Genomic DNA, 25,469 nt, shown 5'->3' with positions numbered 1-25,469 from the left:
AATTCCTAACCATTATAAATTCAATGAATCAAAGAAAATCAAACCAATCTGATCCATGTATTTCCATGTGTATCCATTGAAGTCATCCCATCCATTCATCCTTTCCAGCACCTTGGGCGAGAAATCAGAAAGTGTGATTGCCATTTCTGTCCAAGTCAGATGAAAGTCGAGCTAATGGATTGAAAAATGGGTCCCATTTTTCCCACATTCTCATCAGCAATAAAAAACAATGAAGTGGACTGGACTGAATGAACAATCCAGATCAATGCTAGAAAAAACTTCAAGACATGGCATTATAGCACCCAATATTCAGAGCAATCAGATGGAAATCCCCAACTTAATCATGCATAAAGGTTTAACAAGATTATCTGAAATCTGCAAACTTGTCTCTCAAATGTTTTTAACTTAATACCACAATAACAACACCAATGACGACGATGACGACAACAACAACAACAATGATGATGACAACAACAACGACGACAACAACAACAACGACGATGACGGCGGCGGCGACGATGACGACCATTAACGATGATGACACCAACAATAATGGTTGGAACTATCTAGGCTATAGCAGCAACTGGTTTCCTAACTGTCCACATTAGTCATTAGAACAGCGCCAGCCTTGAACTACCTCTTCCTTCTTTTGGCTTTATCAATTGGTTTCCTAGCTGCCAACATGAGAACAGCCCCAACCTTGTACCACTTCCTTTTTGCTTCACCAATAGCCCAAATGCTTGCAACAAAATGCTCAGCATCATCCATCGGTGACTGCTGGCCCGAAAATTCGCCGATGCCTGACTTATATCCACAACCATTGTTTTGTCCTAGGATTGGATCAGACGGCTGAGACTGAAGCTGATATCCTATATCCACAATGTCATTATGCTGAGACAGTCCCACCATGAGGTCATTGTGGTTGGCACAGTCCATGGAATTCCTTTGTGCTGTTGATTCATCTGCCATAAATTCAAGATCAGTGCTTGACTAGAATAAATGCTAGAGGAAAGAAATTAATGAAAATTGCATATTAAGTATACTTTGATGTGTAATCAACAAGTTAGAAATCTCCTGGCTTTGATGTGTAATCAATGAGTTAGGATTCTCCTGGCCAAGGCCTGCAGTTGCAAAAGCTTGCAGTCCAGAGATGGGCATTGAATGTGCAATGATGGAATTGTAACCGTGTCCTTGGATCAGATGGACATTCTGCACAGCAAGAGGGTCGTTCAGCTGAGATGGGCCCACCTTGAACTCATTTTGGCCAGCAGGGCTTTGAAAATTCAGTTCTGCTGCTGGTTCGTCTGTCACAAATTTCAATATCAAGCCCTGACCAAAATACATACGAGAAGAGCGAATGCAATGAAAATTTTAAAATTTGGGTGTTCTGGTTAGAAGAATACATTGATGTGGGATCAACGAATCCAGATTCTCCTGGCCAAGTCCTGATCCTGTAATGGGAGATGCTTGCAGTTGAGGAAATGAAGAGCCATTATGCAAACAAAAGGGGTTGTCCGACTTCTGGGCATGTTCAACAGTTTCTTTCCATTTTTTTTCTGGCATCCTGCTGAAAATAATCTACAATGTGCAAAGGAGAACAACAGTTGGATCTTTTCAGCAAGCATTACCTGGTAGGGGTGCAACTCAGGCAGGTTGGGTTGGGTTGGGTAGAGGGTCAGGTCAACCCGACCCCAAGACCCCAACAGCAACCCAACCTGACCCGAATTCAAATTGGGTAGGCATTTTCAATCTGAACCCAAGCAGGGGACCTTGACAACCAGATCCCACTGACCCAAACTCAGGTTGGGTCAATCGGGTTCGGGTTAACCCGAACCCAAGTTGCAGCCCTGTTAGTGTTACTCGACCAGCTTGAGAAACTCAAAGGCTGTGTTGGGCATACAGGTGAACTGAACATCGAGAATTCATTTTAATCAAAGAGGAAATGCCAATTATTGATGATGCTTCCCAGTTCCCAGTATTCATAATGAGTGAGTAGCCCTTAATTGTAGCTATGAGCCTTTCAAGTCCCACTTGAAAGTGATGTGAAAGTAACTCGGAGCCCGGTTTGTCATTTGAAAGTGACATGAGTGTAATTTGGAGCCCGGTTCCTCATCATGAATGCTGAGGAAACCACAATTTCGTTATTTCCAATTAATTGCAATTCAATTTGATAGAGCACCCAAACAAAACAGTCAACTGCTTTTCAGTTTTCAGCATTACAGAAAAAAGAATATTATCGTCATAAGTGGTCTTCTTACCTTGCGTAATCTGTCACAATCAGTGGCTAAATGCCCTAGAAACTGCCGCACGGTGTTTATCTCGGCATTTTTCAGTCTTTTGTGATAAGCACCGTCTTTTTTTATGTTCTTCAAATGCCATACTTCATCGGTCAGGGATAGAGACTCGGGCTCCTTAGATGCTGACAAGAACAGTAGATGATTGAAATTTTGAATATAAATGCCGGGGTACTCTTTCTTCAAATTTAAAACATCTTTTATCAATCTTTTCAAAGAGAATGATTCTCAGCAGATCAATATCACAGAATGATGCTCTAATCACACAATTGAAAAGAGGTGAACCTCATGCCACATATGCCTGTTGAACTCTTATAAAGAAGAAAGCCTTTCACTTGAGTTACTGTCTCAAATTTATGTTTTGCCTGACGAGTAATCACTGTCGTATTCAAGCTATCAGATCACAATGGGAAAATCCATGGAACTGATTTATCCTCCGAAGCAACCAAAGAGATTACTCACGTGCAACAAGTTGGAGCGTTTAGTTACGGTTCAACTAATGCATGACTACCAACATGGGATGTTTGTATGACATGCAACTCATCTAAAACGGTTGGCCCCACCATGATCATCACCTAGCACAAAAAATCAGTCCAGTCCACTCATCATGTCGGCCATGCATGTATAGGATTAACCCTTTACAACCACATGGTGGCTTTGTATGTGGGTGCAAGGTCCGAGCCGTCCTTCAGGTGGGTCCCATCATGTAGATTGAATGGTCTCTCTCTGAGCCTAGGCATGCATCGCATCCACTCACACACTATCTATTTATGCATCACTTCGACATGTTCTAGTTGTCCTACAATGATGGTTTAATGCTGTTCTCACTGCCCAACTTTGTTTCAACCCAGAGGAAGGATTGCCAGAAACCACTCACGATTGTCAGGCTGTCACGGAGAGGGGACAATGACAGTCTGAAAGAGAGTGGTCAATCCGCACCTGAAGCATATTAAATTATCATTTTTCGTGTCTTTCTACCATCCCTCCAGAAAAATGCACACATTACACGGTAATAAATGACATACTTCAAAATGGACACATTACATTGTAATAAATGACATACTTCTTACGTACAACAGATGAATGCAGGTTCAACCAAAATGTGGTGCATGAAAGTGTACAATATAAGATTAGTGGGTGCAGTCTTAATAAGCAGAGCACAATGCTTTGCACTTAGGGCCTGTTTGGTTTGATGAAATTGCATGTATTTTCATGTAATTTCTCTCAAATCAGCATTAAATGCATACATCAGACAACACCACATCCGTTTGAAAGTTCAGAGGAGTTGCCCTGGATCAGATTTCATGATAATTGAGAGCCAAAGCTTGGTGGTCCCCACCATGATAAATGTGTTATATCCACTCCATCCATTCATTAGTACAGATCATTGTAGGCATGGGCCCCAAAATGAGGCAGATTCAAAGATCAAGTGGACCACACAAAATAAAATACTCAAGATTGAATGCTAACCATTTAAATGGTCTTCCTATAGTGTGCTCCACTTGAGCTTTGGATCTGTCTCATTTTTGGAGGCGTATCCTAGAATGATCTGGCCAAATGAATGGACGGAGTAGATAAAACATATACATCATGGTGGGACCCACAGAGTCCATCTCGTTTTCCATACCTAAAAGTTGCTGCTGTGAATGTCATACATCATCCCTTCCATCACAAAATCCTGTAGCATGTAATTAATGCTTAAATAGTGTAAAATACACGGCAATTCCCCTGAAATATATCCAACCAAACAGGCCCTTAAAAACAACGTAATAACTACAGGAAGCATCACTTAATTAGACCAGCATAGTATCAGAAAAGAAAAGGAAAAGATAACATAGATAAGGAGATTAGGAGAAATGCGATGAAATAATCAGGGTTAGAAATCAGTGGATTGTGCAGCTATACAACAGCGTTTACTCAAGAAGTTTGAAGGTTAGGGGGCCTGTTTGGATGTATCACAGAATGACAAAAAATGGAAAGCAGCCGATCCATACTCATTTTTTCTGAATCAGAGCTTTTTGGCGTATCCCACAAAATGCAGATAGAAGGATGTGAAGGAAACTCCCATCTGCAAAATGTGCCTGATAAATGAGAATGCAGATCTGTCATCAACCCATTCTCATTCACGACAGTGGAAGCATGCTCCTATCTGCATTTGATGGGAATGCCAAAAAACTCCCAAGATTTCATAATAAAAACAAATGGACTTACGTTTTACACGCCGATCTTTTACAGCAAAAGCTTCACTTGTTGCTTCTTTTATTCTTTCTCCAGTGTAGGTGTTTTGCACACCCAACATGAATTTCCCTTTCCTTGTGCGATGAGAGTTATCAGTAAAGGTCAAGTCATTAAAATAACCAACTCCATCCTTTAGTTTCGTTTCTACAAGTCCTTTCAGCAGTGCCCCTTTACCATCTCTTGGGCTAAGCTCCTTAAACACCATGGTCCAATATCCTCGTTTGTTCCCAGTGAAATCACCATCAAGGACAGTAATCTTTATCTTTATGGAAGACAAAGGACCAGATGTGATTGTTTCTTTGGTATTGGCATTGCGAATCACTATCCGAACAGGTTCATCACCCTCTGCTATTTTGTCACCGGTGTAAAGTATCTTCTTCAACTTACAGTCGAAATGCAATTCAAATAGACTTTCTACATTCGACTGGATTGGAGAGATGATGGGCCTACAACAAAGACAACACAGAAACTATAATTTCATGTTGAACAACCAAATCTCAAATAATTAGAAAGTCAATCAAACTGAGCCACCAAATCTCAAATAATTACTAAGGCTGCATTTGGATGTACAAGTGAATTGAATTGCGAACATAACACTTGATCAAGAGGAAATGACAAAAATTAATGCAGTTTCCTCATATTCATAACGGAAAGCAGCCCTGAAATTGCCATTCATTTCTTTCATGTCACCCTCAATATGAATGCAATGGAAGAACATTACAATTTGATTCATTTCACTTTATAAGGATAATCGTTGCAATTCAATTCAACATCCAAACACACCGAAAGACTTAATTTTGAAGTGCGAGCAATAAACATATTGACAACATTCAAGAAGATTCATCTAGCCAATTGAACCTCAGCAGGATAAAGAATATAGGATGGGAAAAGACCCACATTGCTTTTGATGTTGATGGTAATGATATCCTTCCGTCCGTGACGCATGGGTTGTAATTTGTAAAAATAGCACCTTTTAAAATTTGTCACAAAAATACTTGCCTTGGTCGATGTGAGTGTAGAACTCTTTGTATCGCATCATCTACCCCAGCTTGAACCTGTGTAACAGAACAAATGGTAAGGATTAATCTCCGAAGCTCGAGAAATTGTGGTCCAAGAGATCAGTAACTTCAGTACTTCATTTTAGATAATTAAGCTTTTTCTGGGGAGTATCTCCCATCCATGGTGAGCCCATTGGGTCCACATTCTGGATCCCCAAACCAAGGGCCCTTCTCATACTAAATTACAAACTAGGCGGATCAGGACACAATACAAATCCTAATTATCGTTGTCGTCGTCATCATCATAGCATTGTCCCAGCTATTTAGGGTTAGCTTAGTTCTCATGATTGGCAAAAGTTCAACTGCAGCTGCTTAACATCAACCATCCTCTACACAGGTAGTAATATCCAAACCCCATATTCAAGGCAAAAGACATCCCAGACCTAATCCCCTCCTAATCAAGCAGGATAAAGGGATTACAGATACACAGCCTGGTTATTTCCACACAGCGGGGGCACATGTTTACAATGGGGGACACACTAAGGAAACTTCAGGGAAAAGGTGGAAATTTTCAGTGAAACTTCAGAAGATATTAAAATGTAAACATGTTTCCTTGGCATTGGGGATATTATCGCTAGTATTGGGGGACTATTGATGTATTGCTGATACCAGAGAACTATTATAAGGGATTCTTCTCAAAATATCAATATATATCATTGATATTAAAAATATTGACAATATTTGGAAAATTTTAAATCGCCATAAAGTATTGCTAACCTGGCAATTGGAGATATTATAAAAATATCTCCGATATTTGGAATATTGTTTCCATAGACCAGTGAAGCCCTGTGTACCACTGTGAATGGACTATGCCTAAGAAATGCCTACAATTGGACTATCCTACCCTTTCGATTTGTAGCACACAAATATATGGTTAAAATGATACTAAAAATGTCCACATTCAACTGAAAAGAAGTCCAAAGATCGGTGATCAGAATCTTCCAATCGGGATACTTTTAGGCATTGTCCATCCATGGTGGGGTACAAGGTTACCAAACCAATGGCCCACTTGTCAGAATTGAATGATTAAGCTTAATTAATTAAGGGTCCATTTGATAGATGCCTAAAAATGAATTTATCTCCTTTTGGTAAATTGTAATTACTTATAAGAGATCATATTTCTTTCGGTAAGGATTACAAATGATTTCGATAACCAATAATCATGACCCCTAATACATAGATACGATTAACAAACAATGAGAAGTAATCAATACTTACCAATATAATAGCATCAACAGACCAAAATAACGGCCACAGTAAAGCGACATTTCGGAATTCAACAACTAAAACAGCTAACATAGCGGGTGGGCCAGTACTGTTATAATGCATTTATGAAAACCATAGACTGAATTTATCCACAGATAACATGGAAAGTCACCAAAAAAAAAAAAAAAAACTACTATAAAAAAACGTAATTTTAAAAAATTGATAGTTACCCCGCTCCGAATAGCAGATTCCAGACCAAGCACTGTTGGATGCTCTGCATCCCTTGCTTCTCTCCTTACCATACCAAACACCAAAAATATATATATATATATATATATATATATATATAAAACAATAATAAATAACGAAAATTCAAAGAAAAAAAAATATCTAAAGCAGGGAGATGATTCCTACTTGCATGTATCACACAGCTAAGGTTATCCAAATGACTCTAGCAACCTAACGAGGTGTTATAAATTTATCTAAAAACAGGCACGTACCCCGGAATCGATCGCCTTCCCATGAGCTCTTGAGAATTAGATTTGGAGGTGCTAGACATCGGAAGAGAGAGAGCTTAAATCTGAGAAGAGAGACTGATCTTGAAATTCTGAAGAGAGGCAGCTGTTGAAATTCTGAAGAGAGAAAGCTCTTTTAAAAACGAAAGAGCTCTTCATTGCATAGAAATTTCAAGAAAAAAGCATAGAAATTTCAAGAAAAATGCATAGAAATTTCAATTGTGGAAACTAGCATTTTATGTTTTTAAAATTGGAAGGTTTGGGGGAAAATTCTGAAGAGAGACTGATCTTGAAATTCTGAAGAGAGGCAGCTCTTGAAATTCTGAAGAGAGAAAGCTCTTTTAAAAACGAAAGAGCTCTTCATTGCATAGAAATTTCAAGAAAAAAGCATAGAAATTTCAAGAAAAATGCATAGAAATTTCAATTGTGGAAACTAGCATTTTATGTTTTTAAAATTGGAAGGCTTGGGGGAAAATTATAATTGGATTCCGGGAAATGAAGTGCTCGACTTTCTCCAAACTCGTCACCTGGTTTTTGTATTTGGGCGCGCTCCAGGGGTACCGGTTCAATGTGGGGCACACCTGATGAATGCATAAAATCTAACCCGTTCATCATGTGCTTCAGAGTATTTTAGATTTAAGGACATAAAATGAGGCTGATCCGTGAGTCAGATGGACCACAACACAGTGAACAAGTTGGGAGGGAACTTCCACCCTTGATTTAAGAGGGGACCTCGATGTATCGAGTATATGAAATCTAGGCCATTCAGACCCTTCATCTGGTCTGAATGAAGGGTCAGGTAAAAATTCATGCTGTTCCGAGATTTGGGTAGCCCCTTGTGTAATTCAAGGGTTGGTGTTTACTCTTAAAATTTTCATTGTACTGTGGCCCGCTCAAGTTTTGAATCAAGCTGAGCTTAGGTAACTGGTGTGAGGTTGGACGGGTTAGATGTCCTTCATACATCATGTGGACACATATTTTCCAGTAATTGCATACTAAGTTACTAACACTGCTAGTGGAGCTACTGGATGGTGCTTTTTGGGCCCCACCATGATGTATGTGTTTTATCCATGCTGTCCATTCATTTTTCAGCTAATTTTAGGGCATGCGCCCAAAAATTAGGCAGAACCAAATCTCATGTGAACCACACCACAGAAACAGTGGTGATTGAACCTCTACTATTAAAAACTTCTTGGGGGCCACAAAAGTTTTGGATCAAGGTGATATTTGTATTTATCCTTCATCCGGGTCTATGTGACCTAATGAACTGGTTGGATGGCAGATAAACATTACAGTGTGCCCTAAGAATATTTTAATGGTAGGCGTTCAATTACCACTGTTTTCCTTTGGTGTGGTACAACTGATAATTAGATCTGCCTCATTTATTGGATCATGCCCTAAAATGAGGTGGAAAATGGATGGACGGTGTGGATAAAACACATGAATTATGGTGGGGCCCACATATCACCGTTGGCTACTGACGGGGATTAGCTACTGACAAGTTCAGTAGCCAGACTAACCAAGTGACGTCACCAAGTTCTGTGAGCGCCACCATGATGTATGTGTTGTATCAAAACCGTCCATCCATTTTTGGAGATGACTTTAGTACATGATCAAAAGAATGAGGCAGATCGAAAGCTGGAGTGGACCCACCAAAGAAAACAATGGAGAGAGTGATGGCCACCGTTCAAATTTTCCTAAGGTCCACCGTGATGTTTATTTGAGATCTAACATGTTCATAGGTTAAACGGAAAACACTAATATCAGCTTGATCGAAAACTTTCGTGACACTTAAAAGTTTTTAATGGTGAGCGTCACTCTTTCCACTGTTTTCTGCGGTGGGGTCCATTCGAGATTTCGATCTGATTCATTCTTTGGCTCATACCATAAAATGATCTCTCCAAATGGATGGACGGTGTGGATACAAAACATACATCATGGTGGGACCCACAGAATTAAGTGACGTCACTTCAGTAGTGAGTCTTGGTACTCAACCTGTCAGTAGCTAATCCGCGTCCGTTGGCTACACGCAGTATCGGTATGCAATCCGCACCTAGCTTATGGTGGAGCCGTTGCCGCTGCAGTACGGCTATCAATGGGCCGGGCCGGAAACGGTTCAAAATCGAGGCCAAGACAAGCTCAGGCGCGGCCCATCGACATCCCTTATATTGAGAGTAATTTAATACTCCAGCAGCGCATGAGACTTGATCCTCAGGCCCTCAAAAATTATTCCAGTGGCATACATTAAATATAATTAAGTTGATTAAATTGTGAAACCCAATGTCACTGAGGTCTCAAAACAAGATTGGTTGAATCATGAGCCAGCTTGTGTCTTGAAACAAGGCTATTGGATATTTTTCATTTCAACCATTCAATAGATGTTCACCAATCCAATAATCAAATAATCAAATAATCTTCGATTTTTGGTCAATGAAGTATCTGAACTGGGGTCATAATTTGGGCAGTTAAATTTTTTTGGTGGGCCTTTTCTTTCTTTTTTTTTTCTTATTTTTTATTAAGGCTCGAATTCAAATGTGCACTTTTTAATTAATTTAAGTGGTTACGGATAGGGTCCTAATCATGACTCAGTGCAGTGGTAGAGCTTATGGGTTTTCAAACGGAGGCCATGAGTCCGAGTACCTATGTGGAGTGTGAGGGTGTTTTTAAAAAAAAAAAAAAACACAAGTTAATTTGGATCAACCATCACACTTGGCTTAAATACTCAAGTTTTCTATAATTGGAGTTTGGGGCCTTTTACTAATATACGCCCCAAGTGTGTAACATCACTTTTCAAAATATTATTTTGGCCTTTTACTAATATACACTCCAAGTGTAGCATCACTTTTCAAAATATTATTTTTCTACACATTTATACATTGGCTCTATTTTTCCAAGATAAAAATGTTCTTAAAGATTTTTAATTTTTTTAAGTTATATGCAATGGTAATTCTTCTTATCATTGACTTCTAACAAACTTTTTTAACTTTTCATTTTTTTTAAAAAAAGTTTCTATTTACTTATTTTATTTTATTTTAATTTTTATGCATAACAGAAAATGGAGCAGATTAAGTGAAACCCTAGTCTCACCCAAGACAATGCAGCACTTACTGTGGGGCCCATTTTGATGAATGTATTCTATATTCACATTGTCCATCCGTTTTTCCAATCATTTTAAGGGATGAGCCCAAAAAAGAAGCGGATTCAAATCTTAGGTGGATCATACTATAAGAAATAGTGGTGATCGATAAGTTCATGTGACCTTATCAGCAGGTTGGATGACAAATAAACATTAGATAAACACTATGGTGGGCCCTAGTAAGTTTTTAATGGTGGGATGTTTAATCACCATTATTTCCTATAGTATAGTCCACATAAAATTTGGATCTTCTTCATTTTTGGGCATGTTGCTTAAAATGATTTGGCAAAATGGATAGATAGCTTGGATATAAAACAAATACATCAATGCCGGTCCCATAATAAGGGATGCATTGTCTTTGGTGAAGCAAAGACCGCACCTAATCCACTCTCAAAAGAGTTATTCTTTTTTATTTATTTGAAAAATCCACTTAGATTGGTCTTTTGATCAAATACAAATATAAGAGAGAAAACAAAAACTCAACGTAAGAAAATGAAATTTTCTTTTTTATGTAAAGATTATGTTTAGGTGGATCAATTTGAGAAGAAACTGATATAAGGAGAGAAGATATGAAAAACGCTATTATTAAAAAATGAGTTATTCTTCTTTCTTCAAAATATTAGACTTAGATTAATCTTTCGCAAAGATCTGGACACTTTTGGAGATCATGCTTGGCACTTCACTCGTGCGATCTATTTGGACACTTGCCATTGGGCAATCGCGCTCGGCATGTTGCTCACACGATCCATTTCAGGTGCTCGGCACTTGGGCGACCACGCTTGAAAGGTCGCTTGCATGATTCATTTTAGGCACTCGACACTTCATAAACTCGTGCAATCCAGTTTGGGTGATCGACACTTTGCAAGATCGTGATCGGCACATCGCTCGCGTGATCAATTTCGGATGCTCAACACTTTAGGCAATTTCCAAGCACTTCGCTTGTGCGATTCATTTTGGGCACTTGACACTTTGCAAGATCGCGCTCAGCATTTCGCTCTCGTGATTCATTTTGAGTGCTCGGTACTTTGCAAGCTCGTGCTTGACACTTCCATAGCACTATCCATTTCGTGCACTTGATAATTTGCAAGCTCGCGCTTGGCACTTTACTCAAGTGATCCATTTCGGGTGCTCCACACTTTGTAAGATCGTGGTTGGCACTTCGCTCATGTGCGCGATTCATTTCGGAATGCTTGACACTTCTCAAGATCGCACTTGGCGCTTCGGTCGCACGATCCATTTCGGCCGATTGGCACTTTGCATTATCATGCTTGGCACTTCGCTCGCATGATCTATTTTGGGCACTCGACACTTTGCATCATCACGCTTGGCACTTCGCTCACATGATCCATTTCAGGCGCTCAACACTTTGGGCAATCTCTTGGCACTTCAATCGCGCGATCTATTTCAGGGGCTTGGCACTTTGCTCCCTCGATATATATTTCGGGTACTCGGTACTTGCAAGATCACGCTCATCACTTCACTTGTGTGATCCATTTCGGTTGCTTAGCACTTTGCAAAATCGTGCTAGGCACTTTGCTTGCACGATCCAATTTGGGTGATCACCAATTTGCAAGTTCGAGCTCGGCACTTTGCTTGTGCAATCCATTTCGGGGCGCTCAACAATTCACTTGGGCAATCAATTTCAGGTGCTCAACACTTTACAAGATCGCTCAAAGTACACGAGAAGACAACGCCTTTTAAAATAGTGCTAAACAATCACTGGAGTTGAATTCCTGGAAGACGACACTTTTCTCTCCTTTTAGTGCCATTTTTAGGGGAGAGATGTATTGCAGCCGATCCAGTGACACGCTCTTGCAGCATATGTTACTTAGATGGGCCACACCAGAACTGTTCATGTAGTAGCTCCATTAGTGAGTGGACAATGGATCACTGAGGTTCATACCATTTGAACGATCCAAACCCTTTCATCTGTGGCTAAAAATGTAGAGCATAAGACAATTCAAGTAATGGACCATATTCAGCATGCATTGACACCCATCTCTATGGTACATGCAGAATGTTGTTGATGTCTCAAATCTTTCGGCAAGCATCGATAGATTGTTTGATACCATCGAGAGAATCCAGAAATCTTATGTTCATTGCAGGACACTTTGTGGTGTCCAACTCAATGCCTTCAAAGGGGTTTGATGCCATTGACAGGTCGTCGATGCTATTAAATGACCGTCGAAGGTGCCATCAAACTCGTGCGCAGAATTGAGTTAGTGCGGGATTTGTTTTCTATTTTGATTGTGATTCTCAGGCAATATATATATATAAGGCAATATATATATATATATATATATAAAGAGAGAGAGAGAGAGAGAGAGAGAGAGAGAGAGTCCTGCTCACTTATGTACCTATGCATGCGCGCACCTTTGCACACGTGTCATGGGCTTCTAATCTGAACAGTACATGTGATGTGGAATCCCATGAAACCCTAAGAGACAAATTTTCATCTTGATCTAAAATTTGGTGGGCCATAACAAAGAGAAATACAAATCAAGGGAAGAAATTGTTTTTACTTTTCATGGCCCACCAAAGTTTTGGATCAAAGTAAAAATTGGGCCCAAGGGTTTTCATGAGGTTCTGCTTCATGTGGATTGTTGAGATTTTGGAGTCACATCAAGTATGATGAGTTCTCAAAAAAGTTTCCACGAGTTCCGTGCGAATTGGTGCACAGCTGAGCACTCATATGTATGTGCGTAAGTGTGTATATATATGGTGTAATCGGGATTTGGAAGGAAGAGAGGGCTTTTTAATTCATTCTAGGATTTCGATGGCATAGCTTGGGACTGTGAGGGAGATTCGATACTTGTTCGAATGGGTAATCTCTATCTCTTATAATTTTATGCTTTCATAATGCATTATTGTAGCTTTGTGCGATAGTTTTTTCTTGCAAGGGTTTTTCTATGTTAAATTCGGTTTATTTGTGTTTGAACTTGATTGTCGCAATTGGAATACTTTGCTTGATTCATCTCTGTGTGCTTCTGCGGTTCCCCAACATAGAAATGGTTTAATGATTGGAATTGTCCACATCCCACAGTTCAATAATTATGTTGAACAAAATAATCCGGCCACCCGCTTTGAGTTGAACATGAACCGTTGATAATTTATTTTGAACTGTCCACATCCAACTAAATATGTTGATGGTCAAATCAGCATCTTCAGAAACCGACTATAGGGGCCTACCTGGAAAATTGACAGTCCTGATCACCCAATCATCTCTCTGTGTGGGCCCTGTGGGGAGATACATGCTGGATGAGACTGGATTACACTATATACAGAAGAAATTTCTCTTCTCTACATATTTCTTAGCACAATGCCATTCACATTCACAGTAAGGGTGACTAACTCATATGGATGTCACCATCTCCTCATTGTTATTGGTTCTTTGCTGCGATTCCTTAGTTATCTTTTTCTTTCTTTCTTCTTTCTTTTTTCAGAGATACTTTGATACTCTGGCAGTGTAATGGATGGTATGCAGGCACCTAGAAATTACTTAGAAATTTTATATGTGGTGTACAAGTAATTCAAACTATTCCGTCCAAAACATGGGTACTTGTAAAGATTTATTGTGAACTAAAAATTAGTTTTGCTTGGTGATTCAACTATTAGATTGATAGATATTTATTGGATGGTTAAAAATAAAAAATATCCAATGGGTTTATTTCAAAAAATAGGGGTCCACAGATCAGAGGTTAGGATTATTCAACTAATCTGATTTTTAGAATATGACTTAGGTAACCATTTGTAAGTGCCTGTGTATCAAACGTCAGCTGGAGTATCAAATAGCTTCCTGGTTTTTTTTTCAATGGTTCAGAAGTTGTTCTCGCTGAACAATTCTAACCATTGGATTGATGGATATCTTGGCCAATGAAATGGAGCATTGTTGCTTTAACAGTCTGTTTGGCCAATGAAATGGATCTCAAAACCACTTCCAGATTGGAGGTTCTTGACCCTTTGATCAGTATCCTAAAAATGGAAGGTTCTATAAAGGCCATATTTGAAAACTAGCACCTTCAACTTTGAAGATATTTGAGTTATTCCTCTGCACTAGATCCATAAGATTAACGGTCCAGATCAAGCCAACATGGAAATGTGTGCATCAGGATAGTCCCCATTCTGATAAAGGCAGGACTCTATAGCTGCTCTTAATCAATTCCTAACCATTATAAATTCAATGAATCAAAGAAAATCAAACCAATCTGATCCATGTATTTCCATGTGTATCCCTTGAAGTCATCCCATCCATTCATCCTTTCCAGCACCTTGGGCGAGAAATCAGAAAGTGTGATCGCCATTTCTGTCCAAGTCAGATGAAAGTCGAGCTAGTGGATTGAAAAACGGGTCCCATTTTTCCCACATTCTCATCTGCAATAAAAAACAATGAAGTGGACTGGACTGAATGAACGATCCAGATCAATGCTAGAAAAAACTTCCAGACATGGCATTATAGCACCCAATATTCAGAGCAATCAGATGGAAATCCCCAACTTAATCATGCATAAAGGTTTAACAAGATTATCTGAAATCTGCAAACTTGTCTCTCAAATGTTTTTAACTTAATACCACAACAACAACACCAACAACGACGATGATGACAACAACAATGACAACGACGATGACGACGGCGGCGACAACGATGACCATGAATGATGATGACACCAACAATAATGGTTGGAACTATCTAGGCTATAGCAGCAACTGGTTTCCTAACTGTCCACATTAGAACAGCGCCAGCCTTGAACCACCTCTTCCTTCTTTTGGCTTTATCAATTGGTTTCCTAGCTGCCAACATGAGAACAGCCCCAACCTTGTACCACTTCCTTTTTGCTTCACCAATATCCCAAACGCTTGCAACAAAATGCTCAGCATCATCCATCGGTGACTGCTGGCCCGAAAATCTACCCGTGTCTGACTTATATCCACAACCATTGTTTTGTTCTAGGATTGGATCAGACGGTTGAGACTGAAGCTGATATCCTATATCCACAATGTCATTATGCTGAAACAGGTCATTGTGGTTGGCAGGGTCCATGGAATTCCTTTGTGCTGTTGATTCATCTGCCATAAATTCAAGATCAGTGCTTGACTGGAATAAATGCTAGAAGAAAGAAATTAATGAAAATTGCATATTAAGTATACTTTGATGTGTGATCAACAAGTTAGAATTCTCCTGGCTTTGATGTGTAATCAATGAGTTAGGATTCTCCTGGCCAAGGCCTGCAGTTGGAAAAGCTTGCAGTCCAGAGATGGGCATTGAATGTGCAATGATTGAATTGTAACCGTGTCCTTGGATCAGATGGACATTCTGTACAGCAAGAGGGTCGTTCAGCTGAGATGGGCCCACCTTGAACTCATTTTGGCCAGCAGGACTTTGAAAATTCAGTTCTGCTGCTGGTTCGTCTGTCACAAATTTCAATATCAAGCCCTGACCAAAATACATACGAGAAGAGCGAATGCAATGAAAATTTTAAAATTTGGGTGTTCTGGTTAGAAGAATACCCAGATGTGGGATCAACGAATCCAGATTCTGCTGGCCAAGTCCTGATCCTGTAATGGGAGATGCTTGCAGTTGAGGAAATGAAGAGCCATTGTGCAGACAAAAGGGGTTGTCCGAAAAACACTTCTGGGCATGTTCAACAGTTTCTTTCCATTTTTTTTCTGGCATCCTGCTGCCAATAATAACCTACAATGTGCACAGGAGAACAACAGTCGGATCTTTTCAGCAAGCATTACCTGGTAGGGGTGCAACTCAGGCAGGTTGGGTTGGGTTGGGTTGGGTAGAGGGTCAGGTCAACCCGACCCCAAGACCCAAACAGCAACCCCACCTGACCCGAATTCAAATTGGGTAGGCATTTTCAATCTGAAGCCAAGCAGGGGACCTTGACAACCAGATCCCACCGACCCAAACTCAGGTTGGGTCAATTGGGTTCGGGTTAACCCGAACCCAAGTTGCAGCCCTGTTAGTGTTACTTGACCAGCTTGAGAAACTCAAAGGCTGTGTTTGGGCATACAAGTGAACTGAACAGTGAGAATTCATTTTAATCAAAGAGGAAATGCCAAATATTGATGATGTTTCCCAGTTCCCAGTACTCATAATGAGTGAGTAGCCCTTAATTGCAGCTATGAGCCTTTCAAGTCCCACTTGAAAGTGACGTGAAAGTAACTCGGAACCCGGTTTATCATTTGAAAGTGACATGAGTGTAATTTGGAGCCCGGTTCCTCATCATGAATGCTGAGGAAACCACGATTTCATTATTTCCAATTAATTGCAATTCAATTTGATAGAGCACCCAAACAAAACAGTCAACTACTTTTCAGTTTTCAGCATTACAGAAAAAAGAATATTATCGTCGTAAGTGGTCTTCTTACCTTGCGTAATCTGTCACAATCAGTAAGTAAATGCCATAGAAACTGCAGCACGGTGTTTATCTCGGCATTTTTCAGTCCTTTGTGAAAAGCACCGTCTTTTTTTATGTTCTTCAAATGCCATACTTCATCGGTAAGGGATAGAGACTCGGGCTCCTTAGATGCTGACAAGAACAGTAAACGATTGAAATTCTGAATATAAATGCCGGGGTACTCTTTCTTCAAATTTAAAACATCTTTTATCAATCTCTTCAAAGAGAATGATTCTCAGCAGATCAATATCACAAAATGATGCTCTAATCACACAATTGAAAAAGAGGTGAACCTCGTGCCACATATGACTGTTGAACTCTGATAAAGAAGAAAGCTTTTCACTTGTGTTAGTCTCAAATTTATGTTTTGCCTGACTAGTAATGACTGTCGTATTCGAACCATATCGGATTACAATGGGAAAATCCACAGAACTGATTTATCCTCCGAAGCAACCAATGAGATTACTCCACGTGCAACAAGTTGGACCGTTTAGTTACAATTCAACTAATGCATGACTACCAACATGGGATGTTTGTATGACATGCAACTCATCTAAAATGGTTGGCCCCACCATGATCATCACCTAGCACAAAAAATCAGTCCAGTCCACTCATCATGTGGGCCATGCACGTATAAGATTAACCCTTTACAACCAGATGGTGGCGTTGTATGTGGGTGCAAGGTCCGAGCCATCCTTCGGGTGGGTCCCATCATGTGGATTGAATGGTCTCTCTTTGAGCCTAGGCGTGCATCGCATCCACCCACACACTATCTATTTATGCATCACTTCGACATGTTCTAGTTGTCCTACAATGATGGTTTAATGCTGTTCTCACTGCCCAACTTTGTTTCAACCCAGAGGAAGGATTGCCAGAAACCACTCAGGATTGTCAGGCTGTCACGGAGAGGGGACAATGACCGTCTGAAAGAGAGTGGTCAATCCGCACCTGAAGCATATTAAATTCTCATTTTTCGTATCTTTCTACCATCCCTCAGAAAAATGCACACATTACATGGTAATAAATGACATACTTCAAAATGGACACATTACATTGTAATAAATGACATACTTCTTAAGTACAACAGCTGAATGCAGGTACAACCAAAATGTGGTGCATGAAAGTGTACAATATAAGATTAGTGGGTGCAGTCTCAATAAGCAGAGCACAATGCTTTGCACTTAAACAACGTAATAACTACAAGAAGCATCACTTAATTAGACTAGCATAGTATCAGAAAAGAAAAGGAAAAGACAACATAGATTAGGAGAAATGTGATGAAATATTCAGGGTTAGAAATCAGTGGATTGTGCAGCTATACAACAGCATTTACTCAAGAAGTTTGAAGGTTAGGGGGCCTGTTTGGATGTATCACAGAATGACAAAAAATGGAAAGCAGCCGATCCATACTCATTTTTTCTGAATCAGAGCTTTTTGGTGTATCCCACAAAATGCAGACAGAAGGATGTGAAGGAAATTCCCATCTGCAAAATGTGCCTGATAAATGAGAATGCAGATCTGTCATCAACCCATTCTCATTCACGACAGTGGAAGCATGCTCCTATCTGCATTTGATGGGCATGCCAAAAAACTCCCAAGATTTCATCATAAAAACAAATGGACTTACGTTTTACACGCCGATCTTTTACAGCAAAAGCTTCACTTGTTGCTCCTTTTATTCTTTCTCCAGCGTAGGTGCTTTGCACACCCAACATGAATTTCCCTTTCCTTGTGCGATGAGAGTTATCAGTAAAGGTCAAGTCATTGAAATAACCAACTCCATCCTTTAGTTTCGTTTCTACAAGTCCTTTCAGCAGTGCCTCTTTACCGTCTCTTGGGCTAAGCTCCTTAAACTCCATGGTCCAATATCCTCGTTTGTTCCCAGTGAAATCACCATCAAGTACAGTAATCTTTATCTTTATGGAAGACAAAGGACCAGATGTGATTGTTTCTTTGGTACTGGCATTGCGAATCACTATCCGAATGGGTTCATCACCCTCTGCTATTTTGTCACCGGTGTAAAGTATCTTCTTCAACTTACAGTCGAAATGCAATTCAAATAGACTTTCTACATTCGACTGAATTGGAGAGATGATGGGCCTACAACAAAGCCAACACGGAAACTATAATTTCATGTTGAACCACCAAATCTCAAATAATTAGAAAGTCAATCAAACTGAGCCACCAAATCTTAAATAATTACTAAGGCTGTGTTTGGATGTACAAGTGAATTGAATTGCGAACATAACACTTGATCAAGAGGAAATGACAAAAAATAATGCAGTTTCCTCATATTCATAACGGAAAGCAGCCCTCAAATTGCTATTCATTTCTTTCATGTCACCCTCAATATGAATGCATTGGAAGGACATTACAATTTGATCCATTTCACTTTATAAGGATAATCATTGCAATTCAATTCAACATCCAAACACACCCAAAGACTTAATTTTGAAGTGTGAGCAATAAATATACTGACAACATTCAAGAAGATTCATCTATCCAATCGAACCTCAGCAGGATTAAGAATATAGGATGGGAAAAGACCCACATTGCTTTTGATGTTGATGACAATGGTATCCTTCCGTCCGTGACGCATGGGTTGTAATTTGTAAAAATAGCACCTATTAAAATTTGTCACAAAAATACTTACCTTGGTCGATGTGAGTGTAGAATTCTTTGTATCGCATCATCCACTCCAGCTCGTACCTGTGTAACAGAACAAATGGTAAGGATTAATCTCTGAAGCTCGAGAAATTGTGGTTCAAAAGATCAGTAACTTCAGTACTTCATTTTAGATAATTAAGCTTTTTCTGGGAGTATCTCCCATCCATGGTGAGCCCATTGGATCCACATTCTGGATCCCCGAACCAAGGGCCCTTCTCATACTAAATTACTGACAAGGTGGATCAGGACACAATACAAATCCTAATTATTATCGTCGTCGTCATCATCATCATAGCATTGTCCCAGCTAGTTAGGGTCAGCTTAGTTCTCGTGATTGGCAAAAGTTCAACTGCAGCTGCTTACTTAACATCAACCATCCTCTACACAGGTAGTAATATCCAAACCCCATATTCAAGGCAAAAGACATCCCAGACCAAGGGATTACAGATACACAGCCTGGTTATTTCCACACAGCTGGGGCACATGTTTACAATGGGGGACACACTAAGGAAACTTCAGGGAAAAGGTGGAAATTTTCAGTGAAACTTCAGAAAATATTAAAATGTAAACGTTACAAGGCTCAGTGGATTTCCAAGAATCAAAGACACAGGTAGTCGAGCAGAGGCTGATTGGTTCGCTATGGAGGGGAAAATTGGGAGGGGCAATTCTCTAAATCAATACAGTTGAAAGAGGCTTCATCAGGTTTTAGGTGGGTCTTCACTGCAGTGTATGGGCCTAACAGACCGGGTCTTAGGCAGGTTTTTTTTAGAAGAATTGGATATAAGTCATTGTAGATGGCAGTTGCCTTGGGTAGTAGGAGGTGACTATAACCTTGTGAGGTTTTGCTTTGAAAAATCAAGTGGCAGTCACATTACTAAAAGTATGAAAACTTTTCGGAATGGATTGCAAAGAACGAGATGATAGACCTACCAATGGGAGAAGTTAAATTTATGTGGACCAACGGGCAGGCTAGGGCAGTCAAATCAAAGTTGGATCGATTCTTGCTTTCAGCAGAATGAGTGGATAGGTTTCCCTTAGTTTTCCAAAGGAGATTACCTAGGCCAGTGTTTTTTTAATCATTGCCCAATCATTTTGGAAACAAAAGAGGAAGATTGGGGGCCACGTCCTTTTAGGTTTGACTTGGTATGGTTAGAAGTGGAAGGTTTTTCAGATAAGGTGTACGATTGATGGTCCTCTTTTTCTATACAGGGAGGGGCTGGCTTCTCTCTTTTTTAGAAGTTGAAATTGCTTAAAGGGAAAATAAAAGTTTGGAAAAAAGAAGTACTGGGAAGTTGGGAAGAGGAATTTTCAAAATCTTGCAAGAAATTCAGAGGGCTGATGTATTAGGGGAGGGAGGTGAGCTATCAGATGAGGAAAGGGCATAGGGGGAAATTCGTCTGGCAAAATTCAATGAGAGGCTTTAAATATTGGGTGAGATGAATCAAGCTTTATTGGGTAAGTGGGTATGGAGATTTGGAGTAGAATAGGGTAGTCTATGGAGGGAGGTAGTGAGTAGGAAATATGGGTTTCAAGAGGATCTTTGGTGGATAAAGGCATCATCGTCGTCGCTTTTGAAAGCGGTGTCTTCTTTAAAAGAAAAGTTTGGGAAGGGGTGGGTTTTTCTTTGGGAAATGGTGAGAAGATTAGATTTTGGGAAGATGTTTGGGTTGGAGATAAAAAGTTGAGTAAGTCTTTCCCCCTCTTAGAAAGGATCTCATTAGAAGGAAATTTACTGATGGCTAGATGCTTCTCAATCCAATGGAGAGAATGTTACTTGGCCTCCTCTTTGTAGGAAAATTTTAAATGAGAAAGAGTTAGCATAATATTTGAGTTTGTTGGAAGTTTTGAGTAAGGTTTGTCCAATGATTCATCAAATAGACTTGATGAGATGGTTAAAAGAAAAGTCTGGCAAGTTTTTAGTCAAATCTCTTTATCGAATGTTTAGTGATAGTTCAATTAATTTTGAGACATGTCACACATCGTATATAACGTTATGGCACTCCTCTGAAGGTGGCGGTGTTGGCTTGGTTAGTGGGAAGGAACAAACTACTCATGATTGATAATTTGTGCAAGAGAAGAATGATTCTCCTAAATGGGCTTCTTATGCGTTATCAAGACAAGGAATCAGTGGATCCTCTTTTCATTCATTGTGAACTAGTTCACCAAGGGTCTGGGATGGTTTTTTCAAAAAAATTCAACATTCTTTGGGTTACTCCGGGCTCCATTGTTGCTTTCTGTTTATCCTGGCATGAAGGAGGCATTGGTATTAGAGGAAAAAAGGATATGGGTCTTAGCCTTTTGGCCAGTATTTGGGTAATATAGTGAGAAAGAAACAATAAGTATTTTAGAAATCGTAAAGGTCTCTCTTCAAAGGCAGGCAAGGTGGCTTTGGAACTGGTTAGGGAATGGGCGATTCAATCTATTGTGATGTTGGCAGACTAGTTATCTGATAAAATTGGGCAGCGTTGTGGTTTCTATTTTGTTTGTTTCTCCTTTTTTTTTCTTGTATTTTTTTGGACTCGGCCTCTATCAAATAAATTATCGCATTTCAAAAAAAAATTTGTTCACACATTTAAGAATTAAAATGTTGTAATAAAAAACAACTACACAGAATAAGTTTTCATTTTATAGGGGCTTAATCATGTGTTGTCAAAAAAAGAGAATCAAATAAATGTATAAAATTCGTAGTCAATCAATAAATTGACCAACACTCATTAATATATAAAATTTCCATATTAATTAACATTGAAAACACATTTTTTCAATATAAAAATGAAAAAAAAATAAATAGAATTTCACCAACTTCTCACATTTTTCAATTAAATGTTGATTTTTTTTTTTTTTTTGCCACAAATCTATATTAATGCATGATACTCATGCATAGACATAGACTGTAATTGCAAACCATCCAAACATTTGAAAATAATAATAATAAAGTTTCTATGGATTTTTCATTGCCTTAGAGTTCTGACCATTCGTTTCGAGTCGAGAATTCTCTCCAATCCATAGTTTGATTCAATAAAAACCAAGAGTGATAAAAATCACCGAAGGAACAAAATTCCAAAAAAAAGAAAGGGGTAATATATATATATAAAATTTTTGGAAAAAAAATTTAATTCTTTGTCAATTTTCGTATATTTATGGATATTTCAGTGGTATTATTAGGGTTATGATTGCTAGCATCAGGAATACTTTTGATGGTATCATTGATACTGGGGAACTATCATAAGGGATTTTTCTCAAAATATCACTCATACCGATAAATATTGCAAACATTATTGAAAATATTGACAATATTTGGAAATTTTTAAACAATTGATGATATTAAATATCGCCGATATTTGAAATATTGTTTCCACAAACAAGTGAAACCCATGAGTCCCTAGTCCACTATGTACCACTATGAATGGACCATGCCTAAAAAATGCTTACAACTGGACGATCCTACCATACAAATAGACGGTTAAAATGATATTGAAAATGCCCACATTCAACTGAAAAATAAAAAATAAAAAATTCAAAGATTGCTGACCAGGATCTTCCAATCTGAGATATTTTTAGGCATTGTCCATCCGCAGAAGGGTGCAAGATTACCAAGCCAAAGGCCCCCTTCTCAGAATTGAATAGTTAAGCTTAATTAGCTAAAGGCCCATTTGATAGACGCCTACAAATGAATTCATCTCCTTTTAATTAATTATAATTACACATCAGAGATCATATTTCTTTGGTAATGATAAAAATAATCTCGATAACCAACAATCATAATCTCTAGCACTTATTTATGATTAACCAACAATAAGATAACTCATTTTCAGACATCTACCAAACAGGTCCTAAGTAATTATAGTGGACCAGCAGAATTTCAACTACCAAAATAGCTATTATGATGCAGGCCGGTTACAATGCATTTATAAAAACTATAGGCTAAATTTATCTACAGATAACATGGAAAGTCACAAAAAATACTACTTAGCAAGCGTAATTTTTAAAGATTGATAGTCACCCCTCTCCGAATAATAGACTCCAGACCGGGCACCAAGATCGTCGCCCTCGTTGTTGGCTGCTCTGCATCCGTTGATTCTCTCCCTCCACTACAAAACATCAAAAATTAAATAATAATAATTAAAATTTAAAAAAGAAATCTAAGTCAAGTGGCATGTGAGTTGATCTTATCCATCTGTTCAGGTGGGCCAGACCATGTAAATGCTCTTATTTGAGATGGACCCGACCATGACCTGGCTCGAAAGGAACGTTGGGACCCGATGGATATCCAAACGGATCCGTTCGGATCACGTCCTCAAAAAGAGACCTGGCGTTAGGGCTGGCGATAGGGGATGATGTGGGCGAGACAAAATCATAATTTTGAAGAGACCCGATTCAAAATCCAGGCCAAGTCAACCCCAGGCAATGGCCCTTGATGACCTGGAACAAGCAAGAACCGAACCCGATTAGCCCGGTCAGGGAACCCTAGGACCCGACTACGTAAACACCCCTATTCATGCCAGTAGGGAAAATCCCTAACCGTCCAATTGCTTTTGTGATTAAGTGTCAACGGGTCAGGGGAGTTCGTGGGGTGGGCACCGAGCTTGCCCATCATGGGTCGGCCTCCGACTTAGATTCTTAGCTCCGTCGGGTCTCTTTAGAAAATCGTGCCCGATTGGTAATAAGGCCATGCTCGGGCTAAGCTCATCAGTCTTTAGAAATTGCTTATTAGCGGATCAGGATCTAGCTTGACAAAACAAATGGACCGGTTCGGGTCCGGATTCGGCTCGTGTTGATCTGACACAGACCGCGCCGGCCCGTTGACCGTTGACACCCAAACATGCAGCCGGCGGCGGATGAGTCACCACTATTTTTAGAAAGTGCTCTGGTATCACAGGAACAAACTCTAACTTCGTCTGCTAAAATAGCCCTCGGACTACTGAATTGACATGGTAATCCTCCAGCTGAGCTACGCGGATCGGTGTAAGACGCACTTCAGGATACAATAACTCTTGAACGGCTCTGATTATCCTTACGCGTGGCCCAACTAGAGAACTAAGATTCACTTTAGTAGGCCGCGGACTACCAGAACGGCTCCTTTCAGCTACACGCACACCGGAATCGATGGTCTTCCCATCAGCTTTCGATGATTAGATTTGCAGGCGCGAAACATCGGAAAGAGGAATGTTGGTGTTCTCCTCGCTCGGCTTCACCTGAAAGGAGTGATATGGAAATCTGGAAAATTACATAACTCTTTTTAAAACCAGTTCTTCGAAATGAAAATGCACAGAAACTTCGGAGTATTTGCAAATGGAATTTCAAGTCCTTTCTACAAGTCGTCGTCCACCTCAAGTGTTATTGTGATGCAATTCAGTGGTATCGGTACCACTGTAACCTACCGTGGTCCCGGGAATATGTGGGGCCCACATTATGAATGCATGGAATCCATCTCGTTCATCACGTGATTGAGAGTACTTTAGTCGCATAGGCCTAAAATTATGATGATCTATCAATCATGTGGGCTAAAATACAGGGAAGAAGTTGGGAGGGAGCGTACAACCATGATTTTTGTGGAGGGACTGATGTGTTGTGTATATGAAATCTAGGCCATTCAGACCATTCATCTGGGCTGGATGAACCTTGAGATTGAAAATCATACTGTTTTGAAATTTATGGGAACCCCTGTGTAATTCAAGGGTGGGTGTTCCTTCTAAAAAATTTCTGTGTATTTTGGCCTGCTTGAGTGTGGGATCAAGCTGATTTTAGGTACTGGTTGTAGGATGGACAGGTTGAATGGCCTTCATACATCATGTGGATCACACATCTTCAGCTTACGGTGGAACCGGTACCTTGGTATACTGTAACTGAATGGAGAGTAATTTAATAGTACTTGATACTCAGAAATTAAATCATTATTATTGCTTGCCATAAATAGGGATTTGCTGTTTTCTGACATTATCAGCACTGCT

The 25,469-nt window shown here is 39.6% G+C and overlaps 1 protein-coding gene across 6 annotated transcripts; it reads right to left on the bottom strand.

The window, feature by feature from the left end:
- Window positions 1–308: 308 nt before the first annotated feature.
- On the bottom strand, window positions 309–24,829 carry LOC131224844 (calmodulin-binding protein 60 B-like). Of its 6 annotated transcripts, none has more exons than XM_058220263.1 (8): window positions 24,615–24,829; window positions 23,522–23,609; window positions 5,532–5,587; window positions 4,506–4,978; window positions 2,259–2,419; window positions 1,404–1,578; window positions 1,044–1,304; window positions 309–962 (listed from the first exon to the last, which is right to left on the bottom strand). In XM_058220263.1, exons 1-8 carry the CDS (start codon window positions 24,671–24,673, stop codon window positions 634–636), a joined length of 1,602 nt encoding a protein of 533 aa, XP_058076246.1. In that variant the 5' UTR covers window positions 24,674–24,829; the 3' UTR covers window positions 309–633. The 6 variants fall into 6 exon arrangements, with proteins under 6 accessions (XP_058076246.1, XP_058076247.1, XP_058076245.1 ...); XM_058220264.1 differs by lacking the exons at window positions 1,044–1,304; window positions 1,404–1,578; window positions 2,259–2,419; window positions 4,506–4,978; window positions 5,532–5,587 and adding exons at window positions 15,593–15,853; window positions 15,953–16,136; window positions 16,823–16,983; window positions 18,479–18,951; window positions 19,403–19,560 and having other exon boundaries at window positions 24,615–24,824; XM_058220262.1 differs by lacking the exons at window positions 1,044–1,304; window positions 1,404–1,578; window positions 2,259–2,419; window positions 4,506–4,978; window positions 5,532–5,587 and adding exons at window positions 15,593–15,853; window positions 15,953–16,132; window positions 16,822–16,983; window positions 18,479–18,951; window positions 19,505–19,560 and having other exon boundaries at window positions 24,615–24,824.
- Window positions 24,830–25,469: the final 640 nt, after the last annotated feature.

The sequence above is a fragment of the Magnolia sinica genome, chromosome 14 (genome assembly GCF_029962835.1).
Source record: "Magnolia sinica isolate HGM2019 chromosome 14, MsV1, whole genome shotgun sequence".
NCBI lineage: Eukaryota > Viridiplantae > Streptophyta > Magnoliopsida > Magnoliales > Magnoliaceae > Magnolia > Magnolia sinica.
Note: the sequence above shows the minus strand (reverse complement) of the source record. Positions and strands in the feature narration are given on the sequence as shown.

Bases quoted from the DNA above. Each gene is read 5' to 3' on its own strand.
- LOC131224844 (XM_058220261.1), bottom strand. From the start codon at position 24,673: ATGTTTCGCGCCTGCAAATCTAATCATCGAAAGCTGATGGGAAGACCA. The intron at 23,610-24,614 runs GTGCGTGTAGCT...GATGTTTTGTAG, and splicing joins GGAAGACCATCGATTCCGGT to TGGAGGGAGAGAATCAACGG. The intron at 15,854-15,952 runs GTATTCTTCTAA...AATTTGTGACAG, and splicing joins TTCGTTGATCCCACATCTGG to ACGAACCAGCAGCAGAACTG.